This window comes from Macaca thibetana, chromosome 17 (genome assembly GCF_024542745.1).
Source record: "Macaca thibetana thibetana isolate TM-01 chromosome 17, ASM2454274v1, whole genome shotgun sequence".
Taxonomy (NCBI): Eukaryota; Metazoa; Chordata; class Mammalia; order Primates; family Cercopithecidae; genus Macaca; species Macaca thibetana.
The window spans coordinates 92,178,942-92,205,082 of NC_065594.1; the positions used below are offsets into that span (position 1 = coordinate 92,178,942).

The following is a 26,141-nucleotide window of genomic DNA, read 5'->3' on the forward strand; positions in this document are numbered from 1 at the left end:
TGCCCAAGACTCTGCCCAGAGGGTCGTCTCAGAGGCCGGGAGGCGTCAGGGTACCATGGAACAGTTTCATAGTGAAGGGCAGAGTACAGCTTCCCTGTGAGAAATGCCGTCTCATGATTCGGGTACTGATTTGTCTTCAGATGTGAGGTTGAAAGACTTCTAATTTGGAGGCCATTTTTGGGAGTCTGTTCATCCACTTGCCATCATTACTGGGGTGCATTACTGGCTCAAGGCCTATCTGAGGCTCACACCTACCTGAGAAGGTGGAATCGGTAGCCGGGACAAGGCGGGGGCAGCTCACAGTCGGCGGCTCTGCCTTCCCGTTCACCAGCGTGGACTCAGGGGCAGTCACACCACATACCCATGAGGAAACAGCGACCCTCAGACACCTCATCTATGGCCCCGAGGCAGCCTCAGCTGAGAGCCAGCCTGTGCTGAGCCCAGCTCCGGGCAGCGCCCAGCTCCCAGGCCTGGGGATATTTTCTCTGACATTATTTCAAGATCTAGCATTTGTTGCTGATGAGATATTTGAATGTCATAGTTGAGGGAATTGACTTTCACTAGGTTTTAAAGTCGCATCTTCTTCATAAACTCCACTTGTTAGGGAAATGATTTTTCTTCCATTGTAAGCACTCTCCGAGTTGTTGATGTGTCCATAGGTACAGCATTGAGTGTTAAACAACACATCTCCCAAACACAGAAACACACTCACTGGGAAACTATTGCAAAGTGAATAGTTCCTGAAATGCACATCCCTGGGGCTTAGCTCCTTGTAAGTCTCCTGGAGTTACTGTTTTAAGAAAACCATGTGTGCACTTCTTATTCTTAGCATGTGTTTGTCATCATTACCCATCAGCAGGCTCGGAGGTGCTTTTGAGAATTGATAGTGGCCTTGCCTTGGTTTGCCTAAATATATACTGTTCTAAAGGTAAATTCCTTCTTACTTTGGAGAAATAACTTGTATTTCTGTGTGCCATGAGAATTAATTTGTGTTTGAATGAGTAAACAGACTTGGGTTTATTCATATTCCCTATGAGATGAATCTGAAATAGTAAACATTGCAGGTTTTTTATCTTTATAGTTAGACCAAGTTTATTGCTGAGCAACTTGGGATGATAATTGCTAATGTATTTTGCATTTTGATACTAACTCTAGTTTCACTTTTATTTTATTTTATTTATTTTATTAGAGAGTCTCGCTCTACTTCAGTCTGTCACCAGTCTGGAGTACAGTGGCACTATCTCAGCTCACTGCAGCCTCCGCCTCCCAGGTTCAAGCAATTATCCTGCCTCAGCTTCCCGAGTAGCTGGGATTACAGCCGTGTGCCACTATGCCCAACTAATTTTTGTAATTTTTAGTAGAGACGGGGTTTTGCCATGTTGGCCAAGCTAGTCTCAAAACTCCTGGCCTCAGGTGATCCACCCACCTTGGCCTGCCAGAGTACTGGGATTACGGCGTGAGCCACCCACCGTACTTGGCCTAGTTTCACTTTTAAATATTTATGCTATTCAATAGACTTTTAATATTTAGATTATTGAAGATGTTTGTAAATTTGTGATGTGGACAGTTAAGAATTACACACCCAAATTCTCAATCCATCCAGAGTGGCATTTCTTCTTCCTTCTGTCCTAACTAGAAGCAAAGTACTTTTCCAAGTAAATTATTTTTAGACTTCCCTGAGTCAGCTTTTTTAAAAAGCTGTTTGTTTTCATAAACACTTGACAGGAATTATTATAAGTGTGTTGCAAACAGAAGCTGACAATCCTTATAACACAACCAGACAACCCATATGCAGCCTGGGAGCTCCATCTTTAGTGACTGCCGAGCGAGGAGGTACGTGGAGCCCCCAGCCGCAGCCTGGGGCAGACACCTCTCCCTCTGGGCAGCTCCACTCTGCCTGTCTTCAGCCGGACGCAGTTCTGAGGTCTGTCAACCAAATATACTCCATGCATTCTACGTTCATAATGTTCAGTAGGTTCTTAACTTTCCGTGATAGGAGGACAGTAAATACAATGACAAATGGAAAGCAAACTTCAGCAAATACTTTTGACCCTTTACCCTCCGAAGCAATCCTTTGGATGTTGCCAATAGCAAAATTTATAAATTTGAATCTTGCTGCTTGTTTCTCCTTTACTACTTAGGAAATGAGAAGAGATTATTTTTCCATCAGCAGGGAACCCTGTTATATCAAGATATAAGCCCCTGGTGACAGAGACCCCGCTGCTGCTCGCCGTGGCTTCAGTGCGCAGAGCGGGGCTTGTTCCTCCATGTGTGAGATTTTTACGTTCTTTGGCTGTTGCTTGTTTTCCCCCAAAGTAGCCATGCCTGGACTGTCCCTGATTTATAGGTCCTCCCATTCAGAGGAGCTTTGCAGCGTGGTGACCAGTGTTTCTAATGGCCAGATAAGAGTGTCAGCCTTTGTCTCCAGGAGTAAGACTCCCCGAATCTCACTGAGGCTGTAATAGAAACGATTGAGGCTGGGCATGGGGATGGCCAACTGTAATCTCAGCACTTTGGGAGGCCAAAGCACGCGGATCACCTGAGCCCAGGAGGTCAAGGCTGCAATGAGCTGTGATCGTGCCCCCAGCCTGGGTGACAGAGTGAGACCCTGTCTCAAAAAAAAAAAAAAAAGGAAAAGGAAACAGTTGAAGGTTGAGTGACTTTTATTTTATTTCACATCCACCCCTCTTTAGCCTTTCCAGAACATTCTGGGACCTTCCAGTGCAGCTGTTCTCAACCTGAGGCTTGTTAGGAGAGGGCTGCTGGGCCCCACCCCAGGGTTTCAGGTTCTGACAGCTTCGGACGATCTTCCTGACTAGTGTGATGTTCCTGACTGGCTGCAGGTGCTGCTGACGGCACTGGTGGGGCCACCGCAGGGACCCCTGCTCTAGAGGTCTCCGGGGAGTGTTGCTGAGGCTGTCAGGCGCAGCTCAGTGGGTCTGGGCGGGGCCTGAGGTCCCATGTTCCACAAGCACTGCCAGGAGGCCTTTGCCGCTACTCCTGGAGCCATGTGTTCGTCCCCCCCCAAAGATAAGACTGCATGTGTTCACATGCACCTGGATTGACTTAATCATCTGAATATAAGCAAAGCGCCGTGTACACCATCTCCTCGGAAAATGAGATCTGCTGAGCAAACGAGCGGGTTTCATGTCTGCATCTTGCCCCCGTCCTGCCCGCTTGCCTTCGTGTCCGCGTGGTTTCTGATCATCGTGTCTTTACAGGCCCTTAGGATCGGAAAACTTGCTGCTGAGAGGAGCTACACTGAAGAACACCGAGAAAATCTTTGGTAAATATTTAATTAATTATTCACCATTGCCTGTAACATTAACGATGCATGAAGCAAAGTTAAAACCCGCCGCGGAACCCTGAGAGCGTTTCTTGGCGCCTTGAGGTGCTGGAGGCTTTCTGGCCGCACAAGTTCTGTCCCACTGAGATTCGGATCAGTGAATAAGTGCGGTCCTGAAGCAGCAGCATCAGAGATTACGGCTTACGGATTAAGGCCTCTAGTTTTGGATTCAGAAACAGAAAGTTGCATCCCTGAAGGAATTTATGAAATTTAGTTGTGCAGGAAATTTCTTTCATGTCTGCATTTCTTGGCTAGGATCTCCCATTTCTTGTGGGTTATCGTCTGTTTTAGTCGAGGTAACTTTTGTGTGCCCCACTGTCAGAAAATGCTGTGCAGCTGTCCCTCAGTGTCCTTGGGGGACTGGTTCCAGGACGCCTGCAGATGTCAAAATCCATGGATGCCCAAGGCCCCTATTTGCATGTAGCGTACGCATGTCCACCCCTGTAGTTCACATCATCTTAGATTACTTCTAATACCTGCCACGATGTAAATTCTAGGTACGTAGTTACGCTCTACTGTTTTTATCATCTGTATTTTGTATCATTGTATTGTTATTTTTATTGGGGATTTTTTTCACATCTTTTCCATCCCCAGTTGGTAGAACCTGCAGATTTAGAACTCGTGGATATGGCAGGCCCGGTGTATATTAAGACGGGAACTCTTGAAAAATGAAGCATAGATTGCTTCCTACGCATGAGGAAAGGTCTTTATCCTAAGGAATCAAATGCTAGTGTTACGTGACTATGGACACTAGTTTGTGAAATTAAAAATAGGATTCACTTTACCCAAGAATTGGTTTTCCCCGCAGCTGTGTGTAACTCACCATAAGGCAAGACACACTTGTGCCCTGGTCATCACGCTTGCTTTTCCTCCCTGTAGGTGTGGCTATTTACACGGGCATGGAAACCAAGATGGCATTAAATTACCAATCGAAATCCCAGAAGCGGTCTGCCGTGGAAAAGTAAGGCTCCCCGCCCTGTCGCTGGACGCGCGTGATGGAAGTAGCTTCCTCTTGGCCTTGTTGGAGGTTCCTTTACCAATATACAGCATCTTAGTAACTGCAGAGCTGACCCTTCAGAGGGACTTTCTTATTTTGCAGTGAGGTGGACGGCCACACCCCTCCTTCCTGCGCTTTCTAACGCCTGGTACCAGGTTCATGGCAGGTCCAGTGTCCAACAGCTCCTCCTACCATTTCATGAAAAACTCCAAATGGGCTTAGTTTTAACTCTCAGATTTGGTCGAAACCATGCATTCTCTGCTATGGTTTTACGAAGAGCGAACAGAGTCATCTTTTCATTAAAGTCCTGATGATAAATACGTCAGGATGGTAGCTGAATTTGTACTGGAAAAGAAAGGCTTCTTCCTGAGATCTGCTAAAACCTTAGTTAAGGATCTGTGCTTTTCCTGTACTGAGGACACTTCCTTTCAGAGTTATTTACTTTTCCTCGCCCTCCTTTCCTCCCTCCCTCTCTTCCTTCCTCTTTCCTTTCCCTTTCCTTTCCTTCCTTCCTTTACAGTGGTGGTTAGTCACCAAGTTTTGAACTAATTTGTTGATGCTTAATGGTAGAAATTGATTTCTGGATGTTCTTTTCAACGACGCAAGTCCAGGCAGTGCTGAGGCATTGGCCACAGTGTGCAGTGTGGCTGTGAGAAGCCCTCTCTCTCCTGCTTGTGGCACTTTTCCGCCTCTTGGCTCTTACCTTTGGCCTCTAGGAGTATGTGCCAGGGACCATGGCATGGGCGCAGGTACAGAGGACCCACCGTGATGCGTTGAGGGCGAACGCATCACCGTGCCATTCCTGTTCTGTTTCTTCAAAGTGCAGAGCTCATTTCCTCGGGGACCAGTGATCACCTCTGTCCTTTTGTTTTAGATCGATGAATGCGTTCCTCATCGTGTACCTCTGCATTCTGATCAGCAAAGCCCTGATAAACACTGTGCTGAAATACGTGTGGCAGAGCGAGCCCTTTCGGGATGAGCCGTGGTATAATCAGAAAACGGAGTCAGAAAGACAGAGGAATCTGGTATGGACAATCACTGCCGTTGTATGATCCAAGGTGACCTGTGGGCCATTATTACGAAAATGTGGTGCAAGAAAAAAGATGAGAGTGAATTTACTGTAGGCAAAAAGCAGCCTTGATTGATTCAATCTCTGTGATAGATGCATTCAGTGAAATTTAAAGTCTCAGTGGACACCAACTGCTCCTGCCATCTTTGGATCTGGAAAGGTAGAGGTTCCCACAGTGAAATCATCAGGACAGTGCCTTAAATACTTGCACTGTGTCCTTTGTTTAGAGGGTGCTGAGTAAATGCTTGTTAATGATTACGAGATAAATGGCACATATTTGTGGTAAATACTTGGAAAAAAGGTCTACTCCCAGTCCATAGCAGGGCTGTGTGCAAACCCAGATCCTGTCCACTGAGCCTAGAGCGGGGCCGTATGCAAACCCAGACTTGTGTTGACTGAGCCTAGAGCAGAGCCATATGCAAACCCAGATCCTGTCCACTGAGCCTAGAGCAGGGCCGTGTGCAAACCCAGACCCATGTCCCCTCCGTCCAGAGTGGGGCTGTCTCTGCATCATCTGTCCCTCCCACAAAACTAACATGGCCCCACAGATCAGGATAAAAGTATACTGAAAAGTCATTTCACCAGGCTTAGTTTTTACATCTGTAGGTTATTACCAAGTAAGTTTGGTTGTAAGAGACTCAAAGAGATCCTGCGAATATGCGGAAGTAAAATTGCCGCAGGTGTCTGGTGGGCATATCTCCTGTCACCGGCGCGTGTTTGTCTTAACTCATGATTTAATCTCCACTTGCTGGCAGGGCAGCCCTGCAGCTCAGCCCCTGGACCCGGCGGGTCCTGGTGCAGAGACCAGGTGACCCAGTGGCTGCCCCCCACCCATCGTCCTTGTCTTTGGACTCTGAAATCTTGTATTTAGTAGTAGCATTCGTATAACTTATGTGTAAGCCTGAGGTGTTAGAGCAGCGTGCTGGAGCCCTGCTGTCCCTCCTGGCGGAGGCGCTGACCCACACCTTCTGCTCTCGCAGTTCCTCAGGGCGTTCACGGACTTCCTGGCCTTCATGGTCCTCTTTAACTACATCATCCCCGTGTCCATGTACGTCACGGTCGAGATGCAGAAGTTCCTCGGCTCTTACTTCATCACCTGGGACGAGGACATGTTTGACGAGGAGACTGGCGAGGGGCCTCTGGTGAACACGTCGGACCTCAACGAAGAGCTGGGACAGGTTGGTGTCTCCTGAGTCCTCTGCTGTGATTTATTAGCTTCTGGGTGAGTCTGCTTCACGTGCCTCAGGTCCTGTTACTATCGTCCGAGCGTGGCTGTCCCTGGAGCTGGGGTAAGATAGCAGCAGGGTTGTTTTGAACCCTATGTATGAAACAGTCAGCAGTGCTATTATATTTACAACGGATGCAGAATTACCTGCACTCGCCGACTCCTGGAAACTCATCTGGAGCTTCCTGGGCAGAACCGCAGAACCCTTTCTGGGTGCAGATGTGAATCAGGGCTGGTGGGTAAAAGTGGCTTTGCCAGCCTTGCACTCACTTCTGCACCTGATATTCAAGTCTCATAGCAAGCTGGGTATTTTCACTTTAAAGATGAGTAAGCCAGACTTTCAGTGAGTTGGTTGATTGCAGAGAGTTCAGACGCCTCCGTTCAGATCCTGCTGCTGCGTGATGGCTGCGGGAGCTCAGGCTTCACTGCCACGCCTCGAGTCTCAGTCTGTGAAATGGGGATGATAACAGATGCTGGCCTTGCAGGATTGGGGTGTGGATGAAATGAGATCATAGACACAAGGTGCACAGTGCAGAGTCTGGTGCGACCGCCGCCCTGCCGCCGCACCACCGGGAGGCACACACCAGACCTGCTGGCTTGGGAAGGGAGCTGGGGAAAGACCCATTCCCTGGGTGTCCCCAGCCTAGAGCGGTGACCTTCCCTACCTTCCCAGCCTTAACGTTGCAGAGTGCAGGGTTGCCAGAGCAGGTACCAGGAAAGGGTAATTGGTCTTTTCGGAAGAAATAGAAAGCAATTTTGAGGGGTATTTTAGCAAACAAGGCCACTTTATAGACCGGTAGCTGAAATCTCCATCTCCCTCCCAGATGACAGCCTGTAAATAGACTTAGACTCCGGCAGATACAGAGGCCTCTGTCTGCCTCCTGTGAGGAAGGTGGACAAACGGAAGGATCATGTTTTGCGTTTGATGAGTTTGACTTTTCAGTGTGTTCGTCCAGCGTGTCCCATACTCCTCACAGTGGTGTGTTGTCTCAGTCAGCAATGCGCAGACGCTGATTTAGTTGCTCAGTAGTCAGGTGCTTTTACCTAGGAATATTCTATCTCCTTTTCAACAATAGATGGTACATTTTGTGAGCTTCTGATAAGTTCATTGGGAAATAACTTTTTTCTGTGGCAAGGAAAGTGCCCAGCAGTGTTGAGTACAGCAGATTTCTTCTCTGCCCTCCTCCATCCGTCTGTCTGGAGTCCAGCAAAACAGAATATGATTTCTGTCATTCTTTCCTGACCAAAACCAGGCTCCAGCCTGGAGGCTGATCTCCCCACACACAGAGAAGTGTGTACTGTTGCTCACGGGGGGACACACTGAGGTCAAGACAGGTGGACAAGCCCAAAAGGCAGGTTCATCTGACCGCAGCTCCGTGGGTAAACGCCCATGCCCACCGTCGATGTGCAGTATGATAACATGACTTCTTTTGTATGTGTAGTAGAGATTCATCCACCACTCAAGTGTCTGTGTCTACGACGAAAACAACCATCTGCCATGGAGATCCTGTGCCAGAAGTGCTTTGTGCACCTTCTCTGTATCCTGTGTGTACTTTGTGCACCTTCTCTGTGTCCTGTGTGTACTTTGTGTACCTTCTCTGTGTCCTGTGTGCTCAGTGCCATTGCCTCTGTCCCGTGGAGATCCTGTGCCCAGCAGTTTGTGCACCTTCTCTGTGTCCCGTGTGCTCAGTGCCATTGCCTCTGTCCCGTGGAGATCCTGTGCCCAGCAGTTTGTGCACCTTCTCTGTGTCCTGTGTGCTCAGTGCCATTGCCCTGTTTCTCAGATGAGAAACCGAGTCAGGAGCAGGCAGTGCCCTGTTCTACCAGGTAGTGTTGCCTCCTGAGCACGAGTGCCTTGGAACACAAATCCTGCCTCAGGCCGAGTTGAGCAGGCAGGCGTGCATTGTCTTTTGTTGTGAGAGCTGAGGGTGATGGCAGCATTGACCGTCTCTGGGCTTAGGGTTGACTGTCCCACCACCAGAAAAGAAAATTGCAGTCCAGGACCCCTGATGAACAAAGTGTAAAAATCCTCAGCAAAACACTAGCAAACCAATTCAGCACCACACAAAAGGATCATGCACCACCTGTGGGTTGCAAGGGTGGCTCGATATGTGTGTAAATCAGTAAGTGTGGTGCATTACGTCAGCAAAATGAAGGACAAAACCGTATGATTATCTGTGATGCAGAAAAGGCATTTGACAAAATTCAGCATCCTTTCATGATAACATCTCTCAACAAATTAGGTGTAGAGGAATGTACCTCAATACAATAAAGGCCATAGATGAGAAGCCCACAGCTGGCATTGGAGAAAAGCTGAAAGCGTGTCTTCACACACAATGGAGAAAAGGTGAAAGCTTTTCCTCTAAGATCAGAAAGAAGACAAGGCTGCCCACATTCACCCCTTCTGTTCGGCATAGCGCTGGAAGCTCTAGCCAGAGTAATGAGGCAAGAAAAAGAAATAAAAGGCATTCGTATAGGAAAGGAAGAAGTGAAATTGTTTGCTGATGACACAATCTTATATATAGAAAAGCCTAAAGATGCCACCAAAAAGCTTTTAGAACTAATCAACAAATTTGCTAAATTTGCAGGATACAAAATCACCCAAAAGTCAGTAGTGATTCTATATACCAAACAACAAACTATTTGAAAAAGAAATCAAAGACTTTCACAAACTTGTTTAATATTAACAAAGCAAACAATCTTATCTCCGTGTCCTGAGCTAACAGAACTGACTGGATTTGTGTCCAGAGATTTCAAGCTTTTGTTTCCACGTTCTTGAAACTGGGATAATAACATGGTTGATGCATTCATCACAGTTGAAGATTAAATGAGGCGCTGCCCAGTGGCTGGACACTCTGAGTGGATAAGAACAACAAATGTTAAGCTCAACAGGAGGATAAACCAAAACCTCTTAACATTTGTTGTTTCGTTCTTACCCATTTTACCTTTCTAAAAATGTTTTTAGGGCCTGGCGTGGTGGCTCACGCCTGTAATCCCAGCACTTTGGGAGGCCGGGGTGGGCGGATCGCCTGAGGTCAGGAGTTCAAGACCAGCCTGGCCAACATGGAGAAACCCCATCTCTACTAAAATTACAGAAATTAGCCAGGCGTGGTGGCACGTGCCTGTAATCCCAGCTACTTGGGAGGCTGAGGCAGGAGAATTGCTTGAACCTGGGAAGCGGAGGTTGCAGTGAGCCGAGATCACACCACTGCACTCCAGCCTGGGCGACAGGGTGAGACTCCATCTCAAAAAAATAAAGAAAAATAAAATTACTTTTGAGATTGAATAAGAGTTTATTCTAAGTTACTTTAAAATCCTGTGTAAGAAGGGTACACAGGTCGAATATCCATTGTCCAAAGTGCTTGGGAAAGAGGCGCCCCCATGGGCACGTCCGAACTCAGTCTCGAGATACTGCCGCTGTTCCAGAATTCCCACCTTCAGTTATTCACGATAAACATGTGACCCGTGAGCTTATCTAAAACCAGAGGTTAAGACGGGTTGTATCTTTAACACATATTACAATTTTCTCCGAGGTTTGTTTTGTCCTCATTCACTTGAATTTTACCTTCTCAACTTTACATGGCATTGTGGGTTTTGACCTCCAAGACTTTAGATAGAGTAAGTTCGTCCTCTCCGTAGCCTTGGTTTTTATTGTTGTTAAGTAAGGTTCGGGACGACCCACTCACACTCTGTCTTCCCAAACAAATGGAGCCCTGGCCCCACCCGTGTCTCCTTCCGGGGAATGTGACTGTGAGACCACACTCTGTTTTGTCTGTTTTGCTCCCAACCCAGAGAAGGTGCCCCGAGGCCTCCCCACCCGTCCTGAATCGCACCTGCCAGGACTGCTGGGTCCTGCTGGACGCTGGGAAGAAGGATGGGGCGGGAGTGTGGCTCGGCCCGGTGAGGAGTCTGTCTGGGGGAAAACCTTTAGAAATCCACTGCCTATTCAAGTCGCAGTGGGAGCTGGGGAGGAAACAGCCGCTGTGTGTCTGGCTCGGAGACGGGCCTCCCTCAGAGCGTCCTGACTTGCTGTGCCCTGCCCGCAGGTGGAGTACATCTTCACGGACAAGACTGGCACCCTCACGGAGAACAACATGGAGTTCAAGGAGTGCTGCATCGAAGGCCACGTCTACGTGCCCCACGTCATCTGCAACGGGCAGGTCCTCCCAGAGTCCTCAGGAATCGACATGATTGACTCGTCCCCCAGCGTCAACGGGAGGGTAGGTGGCAGCCTCCACGCTGTCCAAGTGTGTGAGTGAGTGGGCGGCTGTGCGTGCATGTTGAGTCCAACCCTTTTCACTTGAGTGTCCAGGAAAATCCACCTCCTATCTGTGGACTTCAGTGGGAGGGATGGTCAGAAAGTGCCATGTGTGCGGTGTCCCATTAGGACACATCTGCTCGGTGATACCCATGTTAGAATTGGTTCTGAAAACCGTAGAAGCAGGGCAAACACACATGCATGCACCCAGACACCGTGTGCACAGACACGCACACACACTCACATGCAGACACTCGCAGACACACACTCTCCCTGAGCCCCGTGTGCACATGCTTACACACACACGTACTCATGCCCAGACACCGTGTGCACACACAGACACATACAAACGCACACACTCCCTGACACCATGTGCACACATGCTTACACATAGACACACACACCCAGACACCATGTGCACACACAGACACATGCACACACGCTCACACGCGGACATACACACATACTCACACATGCCCAGAAACCGTATGCACACACAGACACACTCACATGCAGACACACACATGCACTCTCACATACACCCCAAGTGCAGTGGCTCCATATCTCAGCATCTCTGGGCAGGACTGGGGTCCCAGGCTGACACCATTCCTGAATTTTCCCACACACAGGGCAGCCTTGGGGATCAGGTCCCAGCTGGCTGTGGCCCTGAGCACATCTCTTCACCTTCCTGAATGCTGATTCTGCAGCTGCAGGCGCAGGATAATAGCTCCTGCTTCTTAGGGGGTTTCAGGGTGAACGTTACGATGTGAGTCAACAGCAGGAGTGCCACCGTCATGTCTAGTCTAACACATGCTTCGGTTAGGAGCATGTCCCCATCGCGCAGGCACCGGGGCGGAGGCACAGCCAGGGTCCAGCATGTTTGTGGATGTCTGTGTTCGCGGCACCATGTGACTCAGTCTCCCTGGACGCTCGTGGTTGTTCGCCATTTCCGAGTGCACGTGAAGCCTCTGTGGTTTCTAAACGTGTTGGTGCTGAAGAACACACGCCTGTGTCAGTCTTCATCACCCGTCAATTTCAGTTACCACAGAGCGCTTGAGAATGATGGAAAGCCGTAATTCCATCCCACCGTATAACCCCTCACCGCCCGCAAGCTGCCTTCGCAGCTGCAGGGACCAAACCCCGCTTCGTGTTTTCTGTCTGTGCCTGTTTCCCTCTATCTTCAGTGGATGCGTAGTGATTTGTGGGTTCTGGGAACTGCTTTTTCATAGGAGCGCGAGGAGCTGTTTTTCCGGGCCCTCTGTCTCTGCCACACTGTCCAGGTGAAAGATGATGACAGCGTGGACGGCCCCAGGAAGTCTCCAGACGGGGGGAAATCCTGTGTGTACATCTCATCCTCGCCCGACGAGGTGGCGCTGGTCGAAGGTGTCCAGAGGTACGTCTCGGGCCGAGGGTCTGCCTGGGTTTCCTGATGTGACTCAGCCCCACCCTGGCCCCAGTCAGGGACTTGCATCTGGAGGCGTCCTCAGCCCCACCCCGTGCCCTGCACACTGAGCTCTGCTGCCTTTGCGCCCAGGTTCTGGGGACTCCCGTCCCTATATGAGCCCCTCCCACCGTGATAAGCAGTGTCTGGTCCCCAGCGCATGAGTCTTCAGCTCTGACTTTTTGTGGCTGGCTTTTCTTCCTGAGGTCTGCAGTAAGTTAGAGGTCATTCCAAATAACCACGGGCTTTGAAATATGGAAACAATCCTTCCTTTAACACAAATATCCCTCCTGCATCTCAGAAAACTGAAGCCCAGAGGCCCAGCAGCCTTCCCAGAGCCACAACCTGGGTGGGGCAGAGCAGAGCTAGTGCACGACCTCCCACCGCCCACCTTTTAAGCAAACGCTTGGAAAAATACTTTAGGCATTCCAGATACGTGGGTAATTTCAACTCAGGGAAGCCGTTTTCAAATCCACCCAGCTCATGACTTCTGTAATACCGAATCTCCCCTCTCCAAAAGTAATAAACGGACACTGCCTTCAGGGACTGAGTGTGGTGAGAATCATGTTAGCGCTTCTCCCCTCATTACAGCCATGTTTTTGTTGCTGCTAAACTGATGTGTTTTCTCTGTGCAATTTGAGCAGCACAGATACGTCAGCAGTATCACTGGGGCCCTTCGTTCATGCGTAAACCCACACATGTGTAGGTGAGGCTTCCTGGAGCTGGGTTTCTCTCTTCTTGGAACACAAGTGCCCAGGAATGCCACTGCCTTCATCACAGGTGTTAGAAGTGAGGGCAGGCTGCCCTGCCCGCCTTTGAGAGTTGTCCCCGCCCTGAAGCTTTTCCTCCAGCCGCTGCTCCCACCTGGGCTGGCCAGAGGCCTCCACTCCCATCCCCCTGGTGCTGCGATGATGGCCGCAGCTGTGCTGGGAAGCACGTCTTCTCCCGGGTTCTCTGCTGGCCTCTCGCATCCTGAAGCCATGCTCTGTCTCTGCCATCCCAGCGGCTCCCACAAGGCCTTGAAGGTCGCTGACCCTCAGGCATGCAGGAGGAGGCATTGCACAGATGGGTGCACCACGTGCTGGCTGAAGGCCTGCGCTGGGCCTTGGTTCCCCGTTGTGACTCAAGGGGCTCGGTCTGGGGGTCACAGCCTCTCAGAGACCCTCTCCCTCTGGCATCGTGTTCTCTGCTCACCAGCAACAACAGAGCCCACGAATCAGTGAGCAAAGGTGTTATCGAAGCAAGGATTGCAGGCCATGTGCCCGCCACTGTCTGCTGGAGAACAATTAATACTGACAAGAAAGTGCCTCACTGCTGCGTACCAGGGAGGGCTGGGTTGGGCAGAAATTCTGTTGCTCTTGGAAGATTTTTTGAGATGGTAAATAAGTTCATAATGATAATTTCCTAACTTTATAATGCAGTTTATAATCTCTGTTTAACTGAAAGTATTTCTTTTTTGAAAAGAACGCTTTACCAAAATACAAAGCAAATAGTGCAAGAGGAACATCGGTATCTCAGATTCACCCTGAGGTTTCCCTTCGCATTGCAGACTTGGCTTTACCTACCTGAGGCTGAAGGACAATTACATGGAGGTATTAAACAGGGAGAACCACGTCGAAAGGTATGTGCAACTCGCCCTTAGATGTGAAGGGACTAAAGAGTAAAGAATGTTCTTTATAAGGTTCTGTATTTGAGGGAAAAGACAAGTTCTCTATGTTCTCCCGCAATTCGCTTCCTCTCCTTCCCAGTGACAGCCCGGGAATGTTACCAGATGTTCTGGAGAAGTGCTGGACCATTAGAGAAGGGCTTGGGTTCAGCCACAGGGCTGCTTCCCCTGGATGGTTTTGCTGAGATCTGACTCAATAAGCATGAATGTGCGGTCACCGTTCCAGCAAAGACACAAGATCTGGTGGTGACGACCTCAAAACACCTGGATTTTAAAATTTCATTCTTAGGGAAAATAAACTCCCCAGTGGAAGGGAAAGGACAAACCCCTTGATTCGGCAGGGGCTCCCGGGCCCTCCACTGGCACCAGCTGTGCCCTCCCCACAGCTCCCTGGGCTTTCCGAGGTCTGGAGTGACCTGGGCCCTCCGCTGGCACCAGCTGTGCCCTCCCCACAGCTCCCTGGGCTTTCTGAGGTCTGGAGTGACCTAGGCCCTCCGCTGGCACCAGCTGTGCCCTCCCCACAGCTCCCTGGGCTTCCCGGGGTCTAGGGTGACCCGGGCCCTCTGCTGGCACTGGCTGTGCCGTCCTTACATCGCCCTGGGCTTCCCGGGCTCCAGGGTGACCCGGGCCCTCCACTGGCACCGGCTGTGCCCTCCCCACAGCGCCCTGGGCTTCCTGGGGGCCGCAAGTCACTGCTGTTGAGGCTCCGGGTTTGCAGCTGTGGAGGCGGTGAGATCGTGGACTAGATGAGACCCCCCGTCAGGGCTCTGCCGAGGAACCCCTGGCTCCGAACTGGGCTGGCACTGTGGCCAGAGCCCCTCCTCAGCTTCCCACTGAGTCCAAGGCCCTGAGGAGACTGAGGGGCGGCAGCAGGGGCTCCCAAACACTTCCGATGCTCCAGACGCCACACAGGTTTTCTGAGTCTTCCGGTAACAGGACGGCACCAGGCAAAACGCCAGTGTCCTTTGCTTTTTCCGTGGTTTTGATCTCTTAGGGTGACGCCGGTTCATTGGCAAGGATCCGAGCTCTGACACAACTTTGAGTCTGTTCAGCAACGTTTAGGGAGGGAGTCGGTGCATAGGGAGCGTAGCCTGCTTGGCAGAATGTGAGCCCATGCCCTGGGTCGGGTGGGGACGTGGTGAGGAGCTGGTGCCACAGGTGCCACGGGGCCCAGACTCTGCCTCACTGGTACACCTACCGCGTCCTTCAAATCCAGGTCTCTCAGGGCGTCCGTGTGAGGACAGTCCTCACCCAGCGGCCCTCGTGTGTCCCCTGACGAGGGGCCAGGGTTGCCCCAGCCATTCTGCTGCGGAGAGCTTCGCAGCTACCAGATGGAATCGCGTGAGGACCCACGTGGACAGTGTGACCCTCTGCGTTTCTCTTTCAGGTTTGAATTGCTGGAAATTTTAAGTTTTGACTCAGTTAGAAGGAGAATGAGTGTAATTGTAAAATCCGCTACAGGTAAAATTTCTTTTTCTTTTATTAAGTTATACATGGTGGTTGTGTTTTATTCTGATAACTAAATTCTACAGGACCTTTAAGGATTTAGCGTTTAAGAATGATTTGTTCTTTTTTAAAAGAGTATAGACAGATCCTCTCAAAATGCTATTTTTTTATTTTTAAAAAGTGAAACATTTCTGAAATGCTGAGGAGGGAGTCCTGGGCTAAACACCCGGCACCCTTGCTCTGTCCATCTTTTAGTGTCGAGCTGGGGACACTTTACTGTTGAAAATTGCTTAACTGCATTTGTGAGTGTTTCTCTGCCCATCCCTACCCCCACCCGCTTTTCTCCATGCAGAGCTAAATGACATAAAATGTTTTTAAATAACCACTTTCAAGGAAAAGGTAGTGTGGGTTTGCAAATGTATCTGTAATAATGTTCAAAATTGCAAAGTGAGCTTTGTTGATTGGCGGTTGCCGTAACAGTGTGTCTGTGAGAACAGCACACTCGGTTTGTGCTCCGGAAAGCTGGGGTGAGCAGTGGCGGGGCGCAGTCAGGGCCCTGTGGCCGCCGTGATGTTTTGGTGACCCACATGGGTGGGCACTCTCCTGGTCCCCCCACTCTGACCTGTGGCTGCCCCTGTCCTGGACAATTCCCTCTCCAGTCCAGGTAGACACGTCTGTGGTCCCCTGACCTCCCTGTAAGGGACCCTCCCCGGCACTTTGCATCCCCCATGCACAGGTGGACGACCTCGTCTCCCCCCACTCTCACCAGGTCACGTGGGATATGACATGTGCCACAGGTCACTCAACAGCGCAGCCCCTCAGGCTCCCGCCCACAGTGCTGAGGCTCGAAGGCGTGGGCGCCCCTGGCTGTTTGCCCTGGACAGGCAGGGCCCATGGGCTCCGTCTGCAGGGGCCACCCCTTTGCGTGGCCATCGCTTCCTAAGAGCTCCCACCCGCCGGTGCTGAGCTTCTCCCAGCATCCCCTCTGAGGCTCTCACCCACCTTCATCGCCAGACTGTCCCTAAGTGTCCCCAGAGGGCACTGCGCGCACCCCCCACAGTGGCCTCATTCCCTGCTGCCTGCAGTGCTTTCCCATAGCAAGGGCCTTTCACCCATCTGTCCTTTCCACGGACGGCTCAGGAAGCCTCTCCCGGCCCTCAGCCCCACAGCCGCGTGCGGGACGTTGCCCTGTGGTGGGGCTGTCCGTCCGTCCGTCTGCGGCCGCCGGCAGCCTGCACGCATCCCGAACGCAGAACCGATGCTCTTCTCAGCAACACGCTCACGTCACGCCACCCTCCACCGAGTGCTCCCAAATCCTGTGCCCTTGAGAGCCCAGCATCGGAGCGGGGCTTTGTCGAGAGCTGTGGGATCTCACTCTTCATTGTTTCCTAAAACCGGACAATCCCAGGTTGCATTTAGCTCTTTGGGAAGATGCCTGGCAAACAACCAAACAGCCGCTCCCAGGAACCAGACAGACTCCGTGCGGAGAGCTCCGTGCAGCATCTTCCTAAGACGGCCGAGTCTCACTTTAGCACAGAGTAGATGGAGCAGGGCCTTCATCAGAGCCGTCGGGCTCGCTTCTGATCAGGACCCTGGTGCCTCACTTTCTAAGCCCTGGAAGGAGCTGTGGGGGGCGGTGTGGCTCTCAGTGATGCCCTGTGAGTCATAGCGGCTCCGGGGTGGGCAGTAGCCTCAGGAGGGTGCCGTTGCTGCTCTGGGGGCTGCCACCTGCCTCCACTGGTTCCTTAGACACAGTCCTGCCGCATCACCTCTGAGACATGCTGTCGAACGTGGGACGAATCTGGGCTCCACAGTGAGACGTCCACTGATGGTCACAGGATGAGGAACTGTCTGTGTGTGAATGTTGCCAGGACTCCCGTGAAGACCTTCTGCCAGCTGCACCATGGGATCAGCAGGACGAGGTCTGAGAACAGGTTCCAATGCGTGAGACCTCTGTGTGTCGGAGCCCTTCCCCCCGGCTCGGATGAGGCGCGGTCCTGAGAGTCTCAGCCACTTGGAGTTATCTGCAATAAACGCATCCTGGGTAGGAAGTTCCTGGTCCATCCCATCACGCGGTTTTCCCTGTAGAAGTCGAATCTGGCTGTTGAGCCGTGACTGGAACATGCTGCCCGTGACTTGCGGGGCTGACCACAGTGCCCAAGAAGGCAAGCATCAGCCACCCTGGAGCTGCCCCTGCCACGCGCTCGGCCGCCCCTGCCTCACACTCACAAAGGGTATTTGCTGCATCCTGAATGCCCAAGACCTCAGGGCTCATGTTGTGGGCTACGCCGCAGAATCTTTGTAAATAGCTTCTGTTACCATCAAAAGGCTGAAGAGCTACTGGATCACTTGAAGAATCCAGGTTGGAGGCATTTGTGCCATGAGAATATTCCCATCCGCACGGGGACGCTTGTGGGCCTCCTAGGGCCTCTCTGAGGAACTGAGAACTTGCAGGAGAGACTGCCCTGCTGTCTGAAGCCAGCCACTCATCAGTTACTTTGAAGAGAAGCTTGAATATGTAATTAAGCAAGGTGTTCTGTAAGTGGTAATCCTCCCTGGAGAGGCACACTAATTGCACTGGAGTTCTGCCTGCTGGGCGGGGAGACCCGGCAGCCAGCTCACAGCCCGTGTTTCCCCCTGGGCTCAGCCCTGCGTGGGGGTGCGGCTGTCGGAGCTGGATCTCAGTGTTGGGGGGCTGGGCAGCCCCAACAGGGGCCTCCCATTTTCGGATGTCTGTACCTCAGTCATGTGCTTTCCTGGGATTCTCCGCAGTGGAATTTTGAGGGAGGACTTGGAAGTCACAGGCTACTCGGCTGCATCAGGCACTCCCTTTCAAAGGGAGATGTGAAGTCTTTCTCTTTGGGGGGATCCTGCGGATGCTCACTGCACCCCAGGTAAGATGCACGCAGTCCATGGAACACCGACTTGAAAGAAGAAAGGGAGAGTACGTAAGCATATTCATCTATGAAAAAGAAAAGCAGAAAAGACGAAAGAGAAGAAGGAAAGTCCTAACCGTGCACCCTCCTAGAGCTCCTCTGGGAGCAGCTTCCTTGGTGCCCTGTTTTCCAGCCATTTCGAGGACATTTGCTGTCATGCCTGGCTTTCCATGTCCTTGAGCTCGTCTGTGAGACCCAGTGAGAGACCCCCCACCATGGGCTCAAACTGAGGTTCTGTAGCCCTTTCTCTTCTCCAAATGGCACTAAGCCCTTCTTGGTCCTGGAGGAGACAGCCACCAACCATGGCTGCACCTGCGACACAGCCCGGCTGTCTTGGGGACAGGATCCTGTGTGTTCGGTCGCGTCACCTGCGTGTGCACGGCTCTGCAAAGCAGCTGCAAAACACGGTCTTCTGTTGCTCGTTGTAGATTAACTTTTGCTCTGTCCTCTGGGTTTTTTTATTCCAAGGCTGTTCCTGACCAACTCTTGAGGCTGAAGGTGTCCTGTGTCTTACAGCAGAATTCACAAGCTGAAACAGTGGGAAAGTTAAGCCATTCACATGCTCTTGGCATGAGTTGTGAGCCATGAAACATGAATTTTCTAGTAAAAAATGTGCTGCTGTTCAAGAATGCATCATTATGTCATCTGGACCATCGTTATTCTAAACTGCATCTGATGACACCACAGCATTGGCTGGAAACCATGGGAGTCGGGAAATGGCTCCGACATCGGCTGGGTGGTTTAACCCCCGGGCCCTGCTTTTCTGTGCTAAGCAACTGAGACTCCGTGGTCACACCTGTGCAGTTCTGCAGGGGCCCTCCAGGTTCCAGCTCTCAGCCTCAGCCTGCTCACTCCCCTGTCCCCACCATCCCCCACCTGCTCACTCTCCCATCCCCTCTAGCCTCAGCCTCCCATCTCCTCCAGCCTCAGCCTCCCCACTCTCCCATCCCCTCCAGCCTCAGCCTCCCCACTCTCCCGTCCCCTCCATCCTCCACCTGCTCACTCTCCCATCCCCTCTAGCCTCAGCCTCCCATCTCCTCCAGCCTCAGCCTCCCCACTCTCCCATCCCCTCCAGCCTCAGCCTCCCCACTCTCCCCGTCCCCTCCATCCCCCACCTGCTCTCACTCTCCCATCCCCTCTAGCCTCAGCCTCCCATCCCCTCCAGCCTCAGACTCCCCACTCTCCCGTCCCCTCCATCCCCCACCTGCTCACTCTCCCATCTCCTCCAGCCTCAGCCTCTCGACCCTCCCGTCCCCTCCATCCCCCACCTGCTCACTCTCCCATCCCCCCCTCTAGCCTCAGCCTCCCATCCCCTCCAGCCTCAGACTCCCCACTCTCCCGTCCCCTCCATCCCCTACCTGCTCATTCTTCCGTCCCCTCCATCCCCCACCTGCTCACTCTCCCGTGCCCTCCAGCCTCAGCCTCCCCACTCTCCTGTGCCCTCCGTCCCCCACCTGCTCACTGTCCCGCACCCTCCAGCCTCAGCCTCCATCCTCTCCCATGCCCTCCAGCCTTTGCTCGGCACCGGTTTGCTCCGTGTATTGGCAACACCCGCATCACCAGGTGCCATACTCTCTGGCTGCAGGTTGGCAGTCACCTCAGCCACGTGAGCGTCAGGTGTAGCCGTGTTCCACGGCTTCCCTGTCGGTGTCTCAGGAGTTAGCGCTTCCTGGGATCCGGGAAGGAAGGCAACGTGGACCTGTTCCTACTCCTGAGTCCTTGTCCAAGCTCCAGGCCTTGGATCCAGGTCGTCAGCCTAGGAGCGTCCCCTCCCCACGTCCCTCCCACCACCCCCCTGGGGACCACTGCCTGCCCACCCTGGGGCCCTCTGGATTTGGTCCCCGATAGACTTCCCGAGGGACCTCAGTATCTAGGGGTCTCAGGGCTCTCTCTGCGCTGCTGGGAGCTGGGCATGGAGCTTCCTAAGCGTGCCGCTCAGGCTGCTGTGGTGCTTCTCCCACCCTGCCATCGCCGAGATGGAGTACCGTGGCGTTTTCCTGCGCCCAGGCACAAACCAGCCACCTGGCAGAGTGCCACGTGGCTTCGCAGACCAGGGGATGCTTCAGGAGCGAAGGGGGCTCTGTGTGTCGGGAGCAGGTCACATCACGGCAGAGCTGTCATGGCCTTTGCTGCGTGCTGCAGTGCCTGAAAGAGAAACTCGCTTTATCCGAGGCCTGAGAAGCCCGCGTTCACGGCACAAGTACGTCCACAGCAGTCGCAGTGTTACAGGAGGCGTGGGAAAAAATGACGCAACATTTCCTGTGACTCTTCCAAGTTCGGGGGTGGCCCGGCGGCCTTGCTCTGCGTGAGGACACATGGCTCTCCGAAGGGGATTTGTGTTCACCTTCCAGCATTTCAGAAACCATGACCCACTTTGGGTCACCCCAGCCCCCGTCCCGAGGGCGTTTTATCCCCTTTTGTGTCTTTCCTAGAGAAAAGAGAGGCCCGGAGCCAAGTTCTTTTCCTGGTTCCCGCCTTTCCTGTGAGATGTCTAGGGTTGTAGGAATAAAACGAGGCTTTGGAGGTAATCTGTAGGTTTTATTTTTTTCCTGACTGTAACATGTTAACTGATCCATTAAAATCTTCTTTAAAAAGGTTTCCACACCGCAATCCCGGTTGTTGGTTTTTTAATAATGGCATAATTTTAAAAATAATCTAGTCTTCCCCATATTGTGATTAAACTCCTCGTTTTTCTCATTTTGTAGGAGAAATTTATCTCTTTTGCAAAGGAGCAGATTCTTCGATATTCCCCCGAGTGATAGAAGGCAAAGTCGACCAGATCCGAGCCAGAGTGGAGCGGAACGCAGTGGTGAGAGCCGGGCTGGGGAGGGCCTCGTGGCAGTCAGCACCCCTGTTGTCAGGAAGGAATTCCATGTGCCACAGGTTCCTGGCTGGGAATGGCGTATTGTATCCCCTGGGGAATGTTCAGAAATAAGGGGAGCCAGATGCAGACAGACAGGCAACTTCGGCCGACATCTACCCCAAGGGGCCTCCAGTGCCCAGCCAGGTGCAGGCCGTCTCCTCCCCAGCCTTGCAACAGGGTTTTATTTCGGGGTGGGTGCGAGGTTGGTTGATTGATGTTTTGGGGAGTCAGAATTAGCACGTTTGTGGTCCTTGTATTGGAGCAAAAAGGTCTTTGTCTTGACGTTTCTAGTGATTTGCTTCAAAACAAGTCAGTGCTTTCATTTTCTGTTGTGACATCACCTGTTCGGGTTTCTTTCCCCATCTGGGTCTTAAGCCTGTACGATAAGGTTTCTTTCCACCACTTCTTGTGTAGCATTGCCCAGCGGCCCGCACACCTGAGCTTGCCACTCTGCGGGTCTGGCTTTCTCTCTGTGGGGCTGCTGCAGTAGGGGGATGGCCTGAGTGTCTCTCACAGCAGGGCCTCCCCTTCCCGTCAGACATGTGGCTCGGATGGATGCACTCCCTCCCGTCAGACGCCGTAACACTGGGCGACGCGTGGCTAGGTGACACGTGGCTGGGTGACGTGTGGCTGGGCGACGCGTGGCTAGGTGACGCGTGGCTGGGTGACACGTGGCTGGGTGGACGCGCTCCCTTCCGTCAGACGCCGTAACACTGGGCGACGCGTGGCTAGGTGACGCGTGGCTGGGTGACACGTGGCTGGGTGGACGCGCTCCCTCCCGTCAGATGCCCTAACACTGGGCAACGCGTGGCTAGGTGACGCGTGGCTGGGTGACGTGTGGCTGGGTGGATGCGCTCCCTCTGCTCTCCATGTGGCTGCTTTGTGCCACGGCGTCTGCACCCTTCTCCCGATGCCACCCTGGGGTCTTCTCCCTCACTCCAGCCCAGGGCAGCCCCTCGTCTCACACCGTCTTCATCTTTTCATGAGAAGGAAACGGTGACTGACAGGCTCTCCTCCCAGAGGTCCAAAATGACGCTGGCCGGAATGGCTACGCACTGGGAACAAGACTTCCAAGGCTGGCTCAGCACCAAAGAAGGCTGAGCCAAGAGAACCTCGGACTAGAGGCCATAGTGCTCAGCGCTGCCTTCACTTACATTTATGAATAAAGCAGCCTTTGTCCTCACTGTCAGTCTCAACACTTGATTACTGCAGATGTCAGAGCGTTAAGAATCGCTGCTGATGGACAGGAGCCCTTTCACGTGTGAGCCTGTGCTTGCAGCAGCCAGAGCGGCTCTGAACTTTGTGGAATGCTGTCAATGTGCAGATCATTCACCTTTAAGTTGCTGTTAAAACAACAACTAGCACTACAAAGTAGCTGCCTTGGAACCAACAGGAATCCATAAATCAGCAGCAGGTTTAGGATTGTTGAACTTCTCCAAGCGGGATCCGCAAAATAATAGCACTGACTTCCTCCAGCCACAGAGTTGCGGCATGAAAGCCGAGCAGGTTCCTCTGAGTAGCACAAGCGTCCTTCACATGGATTGTGAATTGTGATGATTTTAAAGTCCATTTGCTGCATGTTTCAGAAAGCCTTCTTGAGATGTAATTGCCATACATTCATCTATACACATTTAAAATGCGACAGCAGCAAGGGCGTTGACACACGAATGCACACGTGGAAGCGTTGCCTGTTGGGACGGGGACGCTTCCCTCACCCCAGAGACTGTCTCGCGCCCTCATATTCCCATCCCTGCCAACTCCCACCCACTGCAGACCACCGCTCCACTCGCCATCACTACAGACTCGTGTCCACCTTCTGGAGCTTCCTGTCGGCAGAATCACAAAAGGTGGCTGTTTCATCCAGCGTCTTTCACTCCCATAACTGCTGAGACTCGGCCATGTGGGCCTGTTCATTTCTGTTGTGATGAACAGCAGCACTCATTTGGTTGCCAAGTGCTAGCGGTACTAGTCCAAGTGCTGGGCACTAGCGGTACTAACCAGTCCAGTTGTCGGGCGCTAGTGATACTAACCAGTCCAGTTGCCAGGCACTAGCAGTACTAATCAGTCCAGTTGCCAGCGGCTAGCAGTACTAGTCCAGTTACCGGGCACAAGCCATAGTAACCAGTCCAGTTGCCGGGCACTAGCAGTACTAGTCCAAGTGCCAGGCACCAGTGGTACTAACCAGTCCAGTTGCCAGTGCTAGTGGTCCTGACCAGTCCAGTTGCCGGGCACTAGCAGTACTGACCTGTCCAGTTGCCGGTGCTAGTAGTACTAATCCAAGTGCCAGGCACCAGCGGTACTAACCAGTCCAGTTTCCAGGCGCTAGTAGTACTAGTCCAGTTGCTGGGCACTAGTGGTACTAACCAGTCCAGTTGCTGGGCACTAGTGATACCAGTCCAGTTGCTGGGCAGTAGCGGTACTAACCAGTCCAGTTGCTAGGCACTAGTGGTACTAACCAGTCCAGTTGCCAGGCCCTAGTGGTGCTAACCAGTCCCGTTGCTGGGCACTAGTGATACTAGTCCAGTTGCTGGGCACTGGCACTATTAGTCCAGTTACTGGGCAGTAGCAGTATTAACCAGTCCAGTTGCTGGGCACTAGCAGTACTAACCAGTTTAGTTACAAGGCGCTAGCAGTACTAAGCAGTGCAGTTGCTGGGCACTAGCAGTACTAACCAGTTTAGTTACGAGGTGCTAGCAGTACTAACCAGTCCAGTTGCCAGCACTAGTGGTACTAACCAGTCCAGTTACCAGGCACTAGCGGTACTGTTCAGTCCAGTTGCCAGGACTAGTGGCACTAACCAGTTGCCGGCACTAGCGATACTAACCAGTCCAGTTGCCGGCACTAGCGATACTAACCAGTCCAGTTGCCGGCACTGGCGGTACTAACCAGTCCAGTTGCCGGCACTGGCGGTACTAACCAGTCCAGTTGCCGGCACTGGCGGTACTAACCAGTCCAGTTGCCGGCACTAGCGGTACTAGTTCATTTGCCGAGCACTTGCAGTACTGGTTTTTTCTATGGATGGCAGTTTCTTGATTCTTCCGCCTGTTGGCGGACATGGATTGTTTCCATTTGGGGCTGTTGCGGAAGCAGCTGCTGGAGGTCGCCTGCTCTGCGTGTCTGGGGCTGGTCCGATGTGACCTTTTCTCCTGGGGACCCTGCTGTCACAGCGTCTGCATTTCTCTGTCCACAGCTTCCCTTTTCTGGCTGCTTTTGAGGTGTTCCGTGATGGGATGCCTTTGTGGAGTAATGTGTTTCTTTGCTCAGCAGCCTTGAGCATCTTGAATCTGTGGAGTTTCATCAAGTTTAAAATTTTTCAGCAATTATTCTACAGATATTTTTCTTCCCCACTCCGTTTCAGCAGTTCCAGTGACCCATGTACTCGACTCCCGAACGTTGTCTCATTGCTTACGAAGGCTTTTCCCTTTAAGTTTTTCCACGTGTCATTAGAGACAGTTTCTGTTGCCACGTCATGAATCTTTTCCATGCAGCGTCTAACCTGTCAGCGCCCCACGCAGGACACCCCTCCCCTCAGACGTCGGAGTTTTCACGTCTAGAAATTCCGCCAGCATGTTTTGTATCCTCATTCCCCTGCTTAACATGGGGCGTGTGTGATCCAGTGGCGGTGACTGTTTAAATCCTCCTCGCTAACGGCACCCCTGCTGCCAGCTCTGGGCCAGCCACAGCGGTTGCACAGTCCCCTTGTTTGGGGCAGGGACGGTGCCCCTGCATGCTAGTGGCCTGTGAGCTTTGTTGGATTCTGGGTATCATGGTCCTCCTGGAGATCTTAAATCTTGTTCTGGGGTGCAGCTGAGTTCCTGGGAAGCCCTTTCTGTTCCTTTCAGGCCACGCCTTCATGATGTTCAGCAGACCCACAGCAGTGCCTGCCCCGGGTGGTGCTCCCCAGCCTGCCAGGCCCCGAGCGCTGTGCCTGGCGAGTGGCCGTGCCTCCTGGCAGCAGGCTGTCCCACCCTCCTCCTAATGGCTTGTTCCTGGCTTCCAGGAGCTTCCTCACAACTGCAGGTGCCAGAGGGGGCCATCCACAGCCTCTGGCATCCACTCATCCTGGGAATTCTGATGTTTGTTCCCTTGACGCCCAGGTCTGCCCCGTAACTCAGGGAATTCACCGGCTCCGGCTTCGTTCCCCTGCCCAAGCCTTGGCCTGGAAGCTCTCCGGGTAGTGAGCTGGGTCTGGGTAGTGAGCTGGGCACTTGTAGGGCCCCCTCAGTTGGCAGCATTTATCTTGAAATAATTACAGATTTAGGAGAAGTGACAATAAGTAAAGAGACAGTCCAGAGGGGCCTGTGTGTCCTTCGAGTCCAGTTGATTTCTCCTTTCGGTGGTTGTGCTTGCTGTCAGCGCACGTCGAGGAAACCGCTGTGAAATCCAGGATGATGAAGATTAGCCACTGCTGTGTGTTTTTCTATAAGTTTTCTAGTTTTAGCTCTTAAATTTAGGAGTGTAGTCCTTGTTTGGCTAATTTTTGCATCTTTCGTAAAGGGAGGGTCCTACTTGGTGCCCCTGTGTATGGTTGTCCAGTTTTCCTGGCACCGTTTGGGGAAGACTGTCCTCTCCCTCTGAGTGATCCTGACACCCTTGCTGAAGACTGTCCTCTCCCTCTGAGTGATCCTGACACCCTTGCTGAAGACTGTCCTCTCCCTCTGAGTGATCCTGAGTGAAGACTGTCCTGAGTGATCCTGACACCCTTGCTGAAGACTGTCCTCTCCCTCTGAGTGATCCTGGCACCGTTTGGGGAAGACTGTGTTTGGGGAAGACTCTCCCTCTGAGTGATCCTGACACCCTTGCTGAAGACTGTCCTCTCTCCTCTGAGTGATCCTGACACCCTTGCTGAAGACTGTCCTCTCCCTCTGAGTGATCCTGACACCCTTGCTGAAGA

General features: G+C 52.3%; 1 protein-coding gene across 10 annotated transcripts in view; it reads left to right on the forward strand.

The window, feature by feature from the left end:
- Window positions 1-26,141, forward strand: part of ATP11A (ATPase phospholipid transporting 11A) — a 186,010-nt gene that overhangs the window by 126,596 nt on the left and 33,273 nt on the right. For all 10 annotated transcript variants that reach the window (XM_050766700.1, XM_050766701.1, XM_050766704.1 and 7 more), the window contains 9 exons: window positions 3,222-3,286; window positions 4,226-4,307; window positions 5,218-5,368; window positions 6,393-6,590; window positions 10,684-10,857; window positions 12,125-12,288; window positions 13,886-13,957; window positions 15,390-15,463; window positions 21,090-21,193. In XM_050766700.1, the coding sequence (XP_050622657.1) occupies window positions 3,222-3,286; window positions 4,226-4,307; window positions 5,218-5,368; window positions 6,393-6,590; window positions 10,684-10,857; window positions 12,125-12,288; window positions 13,886-13,957; window positions 15,390-15,463; window positions 21,090-21,193 (1,084 nt within the window). The remainder of the gene's footprint in view (window positions 1-3,221; window positions 3,287-4,225; window positions 4,308-5,217; window positions 5,369-6,392; window positions 6,591-10,683; window positions 10,858-12,124; window positions 12,289-13,885; window positions 13,958-15,389; window positions 15,464-21,089; window positions 21,194-26,141) is intronic.